At 47.7% G+C, this 14,026-nt stretch overlaps 1 protein-coding gene across 6 annotated transcripts in view; it reads right to left on the bottom strand.

Annotated features, from left to right (window-relative positions):
• The window catches only part of CROCC2 (ciliary rootlet coiled-coil, rootletin family member 2), a 468,757-nt gene that overhangs the window by 337,377 nt on the left and 117,354 nt on the right, over window positions 1-14,026 (bottom strand). For all 6 annotated transcript variants that reach the window (XM_063915774.1, XM_063915775.1, XM_063915776.1 and 3 more), the window contains exons 4-5: window positions 6,026-6,184; window positions 3,893-3,976 (exon numbers count right to left, since the gene is read on the bottom strand). In XM_063915774.1, the coding sequence (XP_063771844.1) occupies window positions 3,893-3,976; window positions 6,026-6,184 (243 nt within the window). The remainder of the gene's footprint in view (window positions 1-3,892; window positions 3,977-6,025; window positions 6,185-14,026) is intronic.

Here is a 14,026-nt window from a genome sequence, read left to right on the forward strand (position 1 = left end):
AGTGACAGTTATTAACAGTAGCACTCACTGACTCTGTGCCCTGGAATGGACGGACGGACAGGATCAGAATTCCTGATTATGGGGGAGATGTATCAAGTCGCGGAGAGGGAAAAAGTGGAGAAGTTGTAAAAAACAAACCAATCAGTCATTTACAGTATCTAGCACAGTCTTTGAAATGACAGTTAGAAGCTGATTATACATGGGGGAGATGTACTAAGCCTTATAGAGTGATACAATGGAGAGAGATAAAGTACCAACCAAACAGCCTGTAAAATGTCAGAAGCTGACTGGCTAGTACTTTACCTCTCTCCACTTTATCTCTCTCCAAGGCTTGATTCATATCCCCCCCATGATTTATACATCTTCACATATGAATGGGATGGTAATGGAGACAGGGCTAGTGCAAGGTGAGAACCAGGAAGGAGGATGGCCCAGTTTGTGAGAGCTTGCCATCTAGGGGAGTGGAGGGGAATTACTGGTTAAGCTTAAAGAATGGGGCTGTTGCTTCGATAAGCCAGTGAGAAATTAAAAAAAAAAAAATCTATTTAGCAAATATTGCAGGGTGCCATCCAAGAAGCAGTAAGTTAAAGGTATTTAAAGGTGTAAAATTCCTGCGGTAACATTCCCTTGCTGTCACAGTCTTAGCATTCTTTATGAGCTGAGCACACCTGTAGCCGTCTATGGGATAGAGGAATTCACACTCAGTATGTACAATAGGTGAGGGCACAAAAGGTGCAGAGCATTAATATGTGTCTACCGCAGACACAGGTGCTTAGTGCAATGGGTTGGATAGGGTTTAAGCCAGACACTGATGTTTCTGCAGCTGGCGGAGCATGAACTTGATCCCAAAGACATTTAAATGTAATGGTAAACATTGTTGTTAACTTAGTAATTGAAAGACCAATTCAGACTTGCTTAGCACAATATTCCTAAATATTTTCCACATTCCTAGCATTTTGAAGACATAAGCTGGACATGTTCTGTGTTACATATCATTAATATGATATTTTGTTTTTCATCACTCATTGAGGTCTTCAGCTGGCTTACAGGAATGGCTAACACAGCACGGCTAACAATAACAGGAAGCCTTTGTGTTTACACATTAACAGCTATTACCCTACCGATAACACTGTTACATAATAACCGCTACTACTTTTCTCAATTGCACATTTAAAATAATGTAGAAATAGAAAGTAAAAAAATAAATATATATATTTTAAAATATTTGAACAAAATGGGATAAAGTCTGCACTCGTGTCACAACATGGGATAACAAATGACAATTTAGATAGCTCATCTGTGAGTACATGAGTGTGAGAGGCTGATCAGCCAGGTGCATAGAGACCAGAGGTGCCAGAATGTAGAAAGGCATTTGGACAGGACAACCATCAGGAACATGTATTTTGTGGGCTGGACCAGTAGGCAGCCCATCAGTTTGGTAAGAAAGGAAGATCTCACTAAGGCACTGACTAATATTCATGAGGTCTGACTAATATAGTCATAAGGTACTGGTTCCTAGTTAATTGATAGGTTACGTTTTCTAGAAAATTAGTTAAGCCAACTTCAGTGTCGGAACTTTTGAATGAATGGCCTAGGTGCAATACTATGCTTTGGGCCCCCCTCTTCAGACCCACCCCAAGTTTATAGTATGCCACATGGCAGTGGGTGACAGGGAGAGGTAGAAGATGACAGGGAGAAGAAGACGGTGATGGAGAGAAGCAATGGGTGAGAGGGAGAGGCAGTGGGTGAAAGGGAGAGGCAGTGGGTGACAGGAAGAGGCTTTTTTTGACAGGCAGAGACAACGGGTGACAGGGGTAGGCAGTGGGTGACAGGGGTAGGCAGTAGGTGATAGGAAGAGGCAGTGAGTGATAGGGGAAGGCAATGGATGACAAGAAGAGGCAGTGGGTGACATGGGGTGGCAGAAGATGATAGGGAGGAGCAGAGGGTGACAGAGAGGCAGATAGGGTGATAGGGAGAGGCGAAGACTTACAGGGAGGTGATGCAGGGAAGGGCAGAGGATGACAGGGAAAGTCAGAGGGTAACAGGGAGATGCAGAGGCTGATGATGAGAGGAAGTGGGTGACAGGAAGAGGCAGTGGTTGACAAGGAGAGAAATTGGGTGACAGGGAAAGGCAGAGGGTGACAGGGAGAAGTAAATGGTGACTGGGAGAGACAGATGGTGACAAGGAGAGGCATAGGGTGACAGGGAGCAGAGGGTGACAGGGAGAGATGAAGGGGGCGTTGTGAGGTAGATGGGTACAAGTAGAGGGTGACGGAGGGAATGAGGGTGATAAGGAGAGGCAGAGTGTGATGGGGATAGTCAGAGGGTTATGGGGAGAGATAGATCATATATATCTGAGGGCTACCTATAGATTTTTACTAGTCATGCCCTCCTGAAAAAATTCTAGACACTAGACCACATGACTGTGCATTATTTCCAAACAACCGCACACATCTCCCAGAGTAACCGCACACCTGAACCTAAACACAGAGACACTGGTCACAGAAAAACAGTACATCCCTGCATCACTGACTGCAACACATCCCTGCCTCACTGACAGCAGCACATCCCCACCTCACAAACAGCAGTGCATCACTGCCTCACTGAGAGCAGCGCATCACCGACTCACTGACAGCAGCGCATTACCGACTCACTAAGACCAGCGTATCCCTGCCTTACTGACAAAAGCACATCCCTGCCTCACTGAGAGCAGCGCATCACCGACTCACTGACAGCAGCATATCACCGCCTCACTAACAGCAGCGCATCCCCACCTCACTGACAGCAGCATATCACCGCCTCACTAACAGCAGCGCATCCCCACCTCACTGACAGCAGCATATCACCGCCTCACTAACAGCAGCGAATCCCCCCCTCACTGACAGCAGCATATACCGCCTAACTGACAGAAGCACATCCCTGCCTCATTGACAGAAAAACATCCCTGCCTCCTTGACAGCAGCACATCCCTGCCTCACTGACAGCAGCACATCCCTGACATCAGTTCATTACCTCTTTACAGAAAGCAGTGAATCACCTCCTTAGAAAATATTAACTAAATCCCGGATCCAACCCTACCATGTCACAGCTGCTCAGACCCCTTTCACACTGCACCTTGTGAGTCAGAACATCACTGCCTTACTGACAGCTGAGCATCCCTGCTTCACTGACAGCAGCGCATCCCTGCCTCACTGACAGCACCGCATCCCTGCCTCACTGACAGCAGCGCATCCCTGCCTCACTGACAGCAGCGCATCCCTGCCTCACTGACAGCAGCACATCCCTGCCTTCATCAAATAGGGGCCATTTGTATGGAAAACAGTGTAACTTAGCTTTTCATATGCAGATACAGCCACAGTCGCACATAGAATATATGCATGCTGTATATCATTTTAATTAGCAGATCTGCTTGTGCGTCTTATTCACACAGCGATGCAATATGACGCATTTCCGGGGAAAAAAGAAGCTCGACTTTAGCAGAGTTGCTGGGAACTGCTTGCTCACTCACACCAGACATCTCGCGGTGTATGGCGTATTGAGGATCTGTAGATATACTGTACCACTCTTGGGTGTGCAATGACGCTCTGATACATATGCACACTTTGGATGGTTGAACGTACACCAAGGTGGGTGCACATCAGAGTGCGACCTCATATACTACATATAAAACAATTTACTCACCCGGGCCCATACTAGCACTGCGGAACGTGGAGAGAGGCTCCTCCTCTCCTCCCTGGGTTTTTACACCCGGGGTGTTCACAAGATTGTGATGGCAGATACCTGGCACCAGCAACAAGATCTCTCTGGTATGCTGTTTTGTAATGTGTTTTTAAATGGTGTCATCTGATTGATACGCGCTCCTGGTGTGACTATAGAAGTGTAAAGCACTTACCGACAATTTCTGCTGGTCGCTGTCAGAGGATTTCTCCAGCAGCTCCTGCTCCAGTTCTCCACATCGGCTCTTATACTGTAAGACCTGGAAAACAGGCACCGGGAACAATAGCAGATAGGGCTTGTGTGGTACAGGGATGACATACAGTAAGAGCTTTGCAGAGTCTAAGGTCAGAATTTGAGGTGATTTGTGTGACAAATTGATAGTTATACTAATAAATAAATAAATGATAAAACAGTCGTGTTCACTTTACAGACAAGAGTTAACGCTAGCATTATTGATCAAAGCTTGATTAGATTACTAATACTGCATCTCATAATCACTGATCAGCTATCATGTCAGATTCCTGCACACAACAATATAATCTTCCTCACCTCATGGGCGTCTTCAGAGAGGAGGTAGCCCGCGGACAGTTTACTTCTGGGCCTCCTCCTCTCTAGCCGTCAGCGCTCTTGACTCTGGGCACTAGGGTCACTAGGGGACCCTACGCTGTCCCAGAGTCTAGTGCACATGCGCAGGTCTCTGGGAAAATGGTACAGCAGCTATTTTAAAAGTTAGGGGGTATGAGCAAAAACCAGGAAAATGGCCGATGAGTTCTGCAGCATTGCTTCTGTGATGCGGGACTCCGGAGGGTAGGTATTGAAAAAAATGAGTGCAGGGCATGTGGTGTGGTCCCCCATGGCCCTTGGATCCTGGAGTTCATGTGCACCTCACATACTGCACCTATTATAAATACACCAGTGCCTCTTGCCATCCCAACATCAGGCCTGATTCATGTTTGTAAGTAAAACAAAAAAAAAACGCAAAAACAAGTAACTTTGTTTCTGGAACAAAACATGTTACCATGCAAGGGGAGCAAATACATTTATATTTTTTTGTGCAGGGTAAATACTGGCTGCTTTTGCATGTAGCCCACAAATGTATTAGAGACAGCTTTATTTTTACCATGCAATTTAGATTTCAGTTTGAACACAATCCACCCAAATCTCTCTGCACATGTTATAGCTGCCCCACCTCCAGTGCAATCTGATTTTGCCCAGTTGCTTGATTTTTCCTTTACTTACAAACATGAATCAGGCCCATAATCTTCTAGTATTATTATATTTTGCTTATGCGATGCCACAACATAACGTTAGCTGATAGGTATTAGTTCAACAGGTTACTCTTATAGCAACACCATAATTATCACCTATAAAGCCAATAAAAATTACTTATATTATAACAACATCATTACTGGTTCCCTCAACCATCTCACCATGGCCCTCATTCCGAGTTGTTCGCTCGCAAGCTGCTTTTAGCAGCTTTGCACACACTAAGCCGCCGCCTACGGGTGGTCATTCCGAGTTGTTCGCTCGTTATTTTTTTTCGCAACGGAGCGATTAGTCGCGATTAGTTAGCTTCTTAAAATTGCGAACGAAAGATTCGCAATATTGCGAAAAGACTTCTCTGTGCAGTTTCTGAGTAGCTCGAGACTTACTCTTCCAGTGCGATCAGTTCAGTGCTTGTCGTTCCTGGTTTGACGTCACAAACACACCCAGCGTTCGCCCAGACACTCCTCCGTTTCTCCAGCCACTCCCGCGTTTTTCCCAGAAACGGTAGCGTTTTTTCAAACACTCCCATAAAACGGCCTGTTTCCGCCCAGAAACACCCACTTCCTGTCAATCACATTACGATCACCAGAACGAAGAAAAAACCTTGTAATGCCGTGAGTAAAATACCTAACTGCATAGCAAATTTACTTGGCGCAGTCGCACTGCGGACATTGCGCATGCGCATTAGCGACTGATCGCTCCGTTGCGAAAAAAATAATAACGAGCGAACAACTCGGAATGACCACCCATGATCACTAATCACCAATCATGTGAACACCGGGGATTTCTAATCATCATCACAGGCAAGCATATAAACACAATGGGGAGGAAGTAATAGGGTGTGAGAATCAGAATGGGAAAGATTTTGTGAGAGTTATCCTGTTTTTTAAAGTAGCAATCATTTACATGGCAAAACCAGGTTGATTTTGCCATGTAAATGATTGCCGCTTGAAAAAAACCACAGGAGAACTCTCACTTTCTGATTCTCACACACTATTACATTCCACCCCATGTGCATTTTATACAGTGGACCCTTGCTCACCTTATTCTGCAATCTCTGTACTAGATGGGCCTGCCGCTGCTGCCCCTCCTGGTAGGCAGCCAGCTTGTGCTTATAGGCCATCTCCTCCTCCTGGAAGCGTCGCCTCAAATCTAATACTGTATCGCTTTCTCCAGACCTCAGCGCTTGAGACTGCTCCAGCTGTAGTGTAGGGACACACATAGTATGGACAAAAGAAGAACAATTGAGAAAAGCAATATCAAGTATGACTATAGTCGTTTTGTAAATGTGGACATATTTGCAGCGTACAGTAACGCTAATATACCATATTGATCTTTTGTAACCTGGTTAAGCATCTTAATGGAACAGTATAGTCTGCTATAAGGTATGTTTGACTACTCATGTAATAAAGGTATGTTTGACTACTCATGTAATATTGGCCAATAAGAATGTCAAATGTGGACTTCCGATGGGCGGGCCTGCCTGGTGAAATAACCATCTTTTAACCAGCAGACTCAGGACCGGGACCCGCTGCTACTACCATCAGGGTCTGGAGATACTGCGGGGCCAAGAGGAGGTGATTTCTGGCTCTCCCCTGCCGGAGTCAGCGCACGCAGTGTGCGGAGGGCGGCTGCCATATTTGATCTCGGCTGCGCCAGGAGCTCCAGTTGCGGGTGCGCGAGCCCGGGGAGCAGGTACCGCGCTGGTCACTGCTTGCCTCCCGTGGCCACTGCACTTAGGGATAGGGATCCGTTTTCCCTCCCTTCCCACCTCTCCTCAGCTCTCTCCTGTTGGGGGATCATCACCCCCTACGCTGCCAACTACCTATGTGTCCCAGCGGCTGCATTGGGGAACAGAGGGCTCCCTTTCTTTCTCCCTCTACTCAAGATCCTGATAAGTGTGCCCTTCACACTGTGCCCTGTCTTTCCCACACAGTCAAAGCCTTTGGTGGTGCTGCTGCATATACCTTTGTGTGAGGCCAAGTGTTACAAGAGGCAGCATACTTGTCACTGCTGCTGCTGCATATACCTTTGTGTGAGGCCAAGTGTTACAAGAGGCAGCATACCTGTCACTGCTATTGCTGTATATACCTTTGTGTGAGGCCAAGTGTTACAAGAGGCAGCATACTTGTCACTGCTGCTGCTGCATATACCTTTGTGTGAGGCCAAGTGTTACAAGAGGCAGCATACTTGTCACTGCTGCTGCTGCATATACCTTTGTGTGAGGCCAAGTGTTACAAGAGGCAGCATACTTGTCACTGCTGCTGCTGCATATACCTTTGTGTGAGGCCAAGTGTTACAAGAGGCAGCATACCTGTCACTGCTGCTGCTGCATATACCTTTGTGTGAGGCCAAGTGTTACAAGAGGCAGCACACCTGTGACTGCTGCTGCTGCATATACCTTTGTGTGAGGCCAAGTGGTACAAGAGGCAGCATACTTGTCACTGCTATTGCTGCATATACCTTTGTGTGAGGCCAAGTGTTACAAGAGGCAGCATACTTGTCACTGCTGCTGCTGCATATACCTTTGTGTGAGGCCAAGTGTTACAAGAGGCAGCATACTTGTCACTGCTGCTGCTGCATATACCTTTGTGTGAGGCCAAGTGTTACAAGAGGCAGCATACCTGTCACTGCTGCTGCTGCATATACCTTTGTGTGAGGCCAAGTGTTACAAGAGGCAGCACACCTGTGACTGCTGCTGCTGCATATACCTTTGTGTGAGGCCAAGTGTTACAAGAGGCAGCATACTTGTCACTGCTGCTGCTGCATATACCTTTGTGTGAGGCCAAGTGTTACAAGAGGCAGCATACTTGTCACTGCTGCTGCTGCATATACCTTTGTGTGAGGCCAAGTGTTACAAGAGGCAGCATACCTGTCACTGCTGCTGCTGCATATACCTTTGTGTGAGGCCAAGTGTTACAAGAGGCAGCACACCTGTGACTGCTGCTGCTGCATATACCTTTGTGTGAGGCCAAGTGGTACAAGAGGCAGCATACTTGTCACTGCTATTGCTGCATATACCTTTGTGTGAGGCCAAGTGTTACAAGAGGCAGCATACTTGTCACTGCTGCTGCTGCATATACCTTTGTGTGAGGCCAAGTGTTACAAGAGGCAGCATACTTGTCACTGCTGCTGCTGCATATACCTTTGTGTGAGGCCAAGTGTTACAAGAGGCAGCATACCTGTCACTGCTGCTGCTGCATATACCTTTGTGTGAGGCCAAGTGTTACAAGAGGCAGCACACCTGTGACTGCTGCTGCTGCATATACCTTTGTGTGAGGCCAAGTGTTACAAGAGGCAGCATACTTGTCACTGCTGCTGCTGCATATACCTTTGTGTGAGGCCAAGTGGTACAAGAGGCAGCATACTTGTCACTGCTATTGCTGCATATACCTTTGTGTGAGGCCAAGTGTTACAAGAGGCAGCATACCTGTCACTGCTGCTGCTGCATATACCTTTGTGTGAGGCCAAGTGTTACAAGAGGCAGCATACTTGTCACTGCTATTGCTGCATATACCTTTGTGTGAGGCCAAGTGTTACAAGAGGCAGCATACTTGTCACTGCTATTGCTGCATATACCTTTGTGTGAGGCCAAGTGTTACAAGAGGCAGCATACTTGTCACTGCTGCTGCTGCATATACCTTTGTGTGAGGCCAAGTGTTACAAGAGGCAGCATACTTGTCACTGCTGCTGCTGCATATACCTTTGTGTGAGGCCAAGTGTTACAAGAGGCAGCATACTTGTCACTGCTGCTGCTGCATATACCTTTGTGTGAGGCCAAGTGTTACAAGAGGCAGCATACTTGTCACTGCTGCTGCTGCATATACCTTTGTGTGAGGCCAAGTGTTACAAGAGGCAGCATACTTGTCACTGCTGCTGCTGCATATACCTTTGTGTGAGGCCAAGTTGTACAAGAGGCAGCATACCTGTCACTGCTGCTGCGGCTGCTACATATGCATCTGTGACCACCCAAGTGATATATGTGTCATTGTGTCTACTACTGCCGCTGTTACCTGTGCACCTGTGAGATACCAAGTGATATATGACACGTGAATTCTGCCTGTACATCTGTAAGACACCCAGTAATGTGTGACACCATATCTGCTGCTGCTTGTACACTTGTGTGACACCAAGTGATATCTGACACTGTGTCTGCTGCTTGTGCACCTGTGAGATTCCAAGTGATATCTAAGACACTGTGTTTGCTGCCGCTGCTGCCGCATACGCATCTGTGAGACATCCAGTGACATTTGGGATTTTACAACATTTTTGTGACATCTCTTCTCTGCTCTATTTCGGGTCATACTGTTCCAACGATCCTGATCATGGAAAAATATGTCGCCAAAACGCTACGAGTGACCAAAGGCTCCCAAAACAAAAATAAAACGGCGTCCAAAGATAAGGATAAGGATAAAGATGCCTATTCGGATCACTCTCTTTCCCCAACATCTCCCGGCCAGGGAGATTCCACGGATGGGCTAGCTATGGCTGACAAATTCAGTCCTTCCTCTGTTCAACGGGCCAAAGAAATCTTGGACGTTATCTCGCATCTTCTAGATGCTAAATTGGCTCCGTTAATGGCGGCTATTAACTCAGCTGCTGCTCAAATAATGCAACACACCAAACGCCTTGTGGAGGCAGAAGACTGCATTTCAACTTTAGAGGATGACCATCACGAGGCAGTATTGCAATTGCAAACACATGACGCCACCCTTGCAGCTTTAACTGATAAAATCGAAGATCTGGGAAATCGCAATCAACGACACAACCTGCGCCTTATTGGCCTTCCGGAATTGCTCCGCCCTAAAGATCTTAAGGATCTGGTCTCTCGCTGGCTCCCCGAGACTCTGGGCCTTCCTTCTTTTCTTACATCGTACTTAGTGGAAAGGGCGCACTGTATCGGTCCTGACAAACAATCATCTCAACAATGCCCTAGACCAGAGATCTTCAAGCTCTTGAACTATCTGGACAAGGTGAAAATCATAGAGGCTTACCGCAAATCCAACAACCTTTGTTATGAGTGTTACATTCACTGTACTTGGTACTCCTGGAACTGGGCGGATGAGCCCCAAGTACAGGAACGTAATGTTGCAGTATAAACGGAGCTCGGCAACACCCCCAAGGATCCCTAACTCCGTTGTCTCACCCTCGTTGTCAAGACTATGCGAGACTATGGTTTCTTGGGCCCACGGCAGCCGCGTTTGAAGGGCGTATTATGTGTGCCCAACTCCGATGCCCCCCGGTCTTAGTTGGAGACAAGGCGTAGACTGAGATGGGGCGATGACAAGGGGAACCTCTAACTAGAGAAGGAAGTACTCAGTTAGGGGTGCTACAGAACTAAAATAAAGTATGTGCGGCACAGCCGCCAAGACAAAAACTATAACAAAGGTAGTGCTGTCCACATGGCAACACAACTCCGCTGTGTTCCGGTGAGGACAGCACACGCAGAACCCTCTGCAGAAAATCTCCAAAGCAAAAGCAACAGGTAGCTACGGCCTAGGCCAAGGGACACGGCAAAGCCGCTACTCAAGAAAATGGTATGAATACTGGCAAAAGGACAGGAACCCCCAAAGTAGCTGACACAGGCTCTCAGGACCGGAGGACAGGAAGAATTCCAAATGATAGACCAGTGGACACCAAGGAGCTGGATACTGGATCAGACACAGGCAAAGCCATAGGACTCCTGGACAGGAATGCTTCAAGACAGGAAGCAGCTAGACAGAAGCTATCACCGGCATCTGTGTAATGCACTGAGAAAGAATATAACAAGGATTTCTTCCAATCACAGCAGGGACCCTAATTAATTATGTCGTGCAGCTGCCCTGCTGCACGACTCCAAACTGACAGGTGCAATTAACAGAGAGGTGAGGCTAAACACATGGAAATAGGCTGCAATTACACAGACTCACCACCGGCGGCCAACAAGAGTCTTTATAAACCGGAGCAAAGTAAATCCTGGCCTGCAAGAGAACTATAACATAAAATACATAAAAGGAAAGCAAACAGGAATGAACCACTACTTGTGGTTCATAACAGTACCCTCTCCTTAAGGGTGGACTCCGGACACCCCATGACACCCACGGACAACAGAAACAGAAGTATAACATAAAATACATAACCAAAATGCAAAACAGGAATGAGCCACTGCCGTGGCTCATAACAGTACCCCCCCTTGAGGAGGGGTCAACGGACCCCAAAATTCAGACTTTCCAAAACAAGGGATACACTAAAAAACCTGACACTCGAACAAACAGACAATGACAATAAACAGAAACAAGCTGTGGCAACAGCTTGTAACAGTGCTCCCCCCCCCCCCCCCCTTTGACTGTGGCCACTGGACACAAGACAAGGAGAAAAAAACTTTTTTTTTTTTTTTACACAAGGCAAGAGTCAATAATTATTTATTTTTCTTCATTTTTTTTTACAAAGTTCTTGAGGTCTGACCAAGGTAATTCCCCAAACATTGTCTGAACTGATGGTACCTTCCAGCAAGGCTGGGTTCAAATCAGAGACTGGTTACTTAACCTTGGGAGCTGAACTTTCAGGCAAAGTACTACTACTAGAAGAAGACAGAAAAGCACATCCTGTAGTCAAAGCAATGGGCTGAGATTTTTGTGCCGAGTTTACAGTATACAGTGGACTCTCAGCAGATAAGACAGGTGACCTAGAGGAACCTGAACCAATTTCTTTGAAACCATATCTCTTAATAACTGCATCACTAAATGCCGGCGGATCCTGAAGAATGGGATCTTCAGTTTTCATTAAGTTGGATGCCCACTCAAAAGGCTCCCCTCTAAAGGAATATATCAGATAGAGCACAAGGTTCTCTGAAGTGATGCCCAGAAATGGTCTAGACAACAAAATGGTGTAGGAGTGTTTGGTTAGTGCAAAAAATTGGACTAAGTCCCCATCAAAGACTATAGATGTTGAGGTATCAAAAGATTCAGGATCTGCTTCCTCCCCATCTGACTGACTGGAGTGCATTGCTAGGACCTGGTCACTACTGTCCTTACTCGGGGCTGTGGCCCTCGGAACCCCCTCTGGGTCAGTGGCCCTCAGAACCCCCTCTGGGGCAGTGGCCCTCAGAACCCCCTCTGGGGCAGTGGCCCTCAGAACCCCCTCTGGGGCAGTGGCCCTCAGAACCCCCGCTGGGGCAGTGGCCTTCGGGAACCCGCTGGGGCAGTGGCCTTCGGGAACCCCGCTGGGGCAGTGGCCTTCGGGAACCCCGCTGGGGTCAGCACCTCGGATTCTTTTACTGGGACCGGACCGTCGGCCTCCCTCTCTGGGACCGGAACGTCGGCCTCCCTCTCTGGGACCGGACCGTCGGCCTCCCTCTCTGGGACCGGACCGTCGGCCTCCCTCTCTGGGACCGGACCGTCGGCCTCCCTCTCTGGGTCGAAAATTATCGAGACTTCTCCCGGGATTATGACCTCCGGGACTTTTGCTGAAGCTATGACCTTCAGAACCTCCACTAAAGCTATGCCTTTTGAGTCCTTTCTTGGGGAAGCGAAATCTAGACCCTTCTCTGGAGCTGTGTCTCTCGAGACCCCACTTGGGGATATTACTTCAAAGATCCCTTCTGGGGTTTTGCTTTTCTAGTTCCCTTCTAGAACTATGGTTTTAGATACCCTTTCTGGGGTTGTGCTTTTCAAGTCCCAACCTGGGGTAACAGTTTCTGAGACCCCTTCTGGTATTGACACCTGAGCGATCATATCAGATGTCCCTCTTCGACCGCAGCATCGGGCACCACTCCAGGACACCGAGCATCAGGCACCACTCCAGGACCCCGAGCATCAGGCAGCACTCCAGGACCCCGAGCATCAGGCACCACTCCAGGACCCCGGGCATCGGGCACCACTTCAGGACCCTGGGTATCCGGCACCGCTTCAGGACCCTGGGCATCGGGCACCGCTTCAAGACTCAGAGATTCCACTACCGGGGTTTTCAACTCTGATTCAACAGGAAAGTCAAGAGAGGAGAGAAACATTCTCCTTTGGTTCCTGAATCTATAATGGGGATTCCTAGCCCAAGCACCACAATTATAGGACAGAGTGCTTTTTAGTGTGGGTTTTGTGACAAGTGCCTCTGCCACAGTGGAGACAGGAGTAGGTCTTAAATCCTGACTCAACTTGGCCAGAGGGTAGGACTTGTCGCCACACTTCGGCTTGCGCAACTCACAGGTCTGCAGATAGTGGCCTAAATCCCCACAATATAGGCATAAATTTAAGTTTCTGCGACGCAGACGCTCCCCTTCTGAGAGCCTGGGCCGCAGAAAACTTTTAAACCTTTTCTCTCCAACCGAACCTGAGGTTTCTCTTGTCACCATATTGTGAGCGAGAGTCTCTTTAGGGATAGATGAACTCTCAACGACTTCTGGCAAGATAAGCAAAATTTTGGTCAGAAGGTTTTGCAATTGCTTTAAGGAATGCTGCAAAACTTCCAGTCGCTCAGGTTTCAGAGCACTGAAAGCAGAGTTCAGGACTGAGAGAGAAACCTGCAGGGCTTGCATAGTAGGCATAGGAGGACTTCAGACTAGACAAGACAAGGACTAGACTAGACAAGACAAGACTGGATTTAGAACACTGGACTGGGTTCTGAACACTGGATTCTAGACAGGACTGGATTCTGAACTAGACAAGACAAGACTGGACAGGGTCCTGAACACTGGATTGGGTTCTGAACACTGGACTGGGTTCTAGACAGGACTGGACTGGGCCAAAAAAGAAAAAACGACTATTTAGCTTTGTTTCTTTTTTGTTGTATTGGCCGGTGATAATGTTACGTTCACTGTACTTGGTACTCCTGGAAGTGGGCGGATGAGCCCCAAGTACAGGAACGTAATGCTGCAGTATAAACGGAGCTCGGCAGCAACCCCAAGGATCCCTAACTCCGTTGTCTCACCCTCGTTGTCAGCCTACGCCTGCGAGACTATGATTTCTTGGCCCCACGGCAGCCGCGTTTGACGGCGAATTATGTCTGCCCAACTCTGATGCCCCCCGGTCTTAGCTGGAGACAAGGCGTAGACTGAGACGGGGCGATGACA

The sequence above is a fragment of the Pseudophryne corroboree genome, chromosome 4, assembly GCF_028390025.1.
Source record: "Pseudophryne corroboree isolate aPseCor3 chromosome 4, aPseCor3.hap2, whole genome shotgun sequence".
NCBI classification, from domain to species: Eukaryota; Metazoa; Chordata; class Amphibia; order Anura; family Myobatrachidae; genus Pseudophryne; species Pseudophryne corroboree.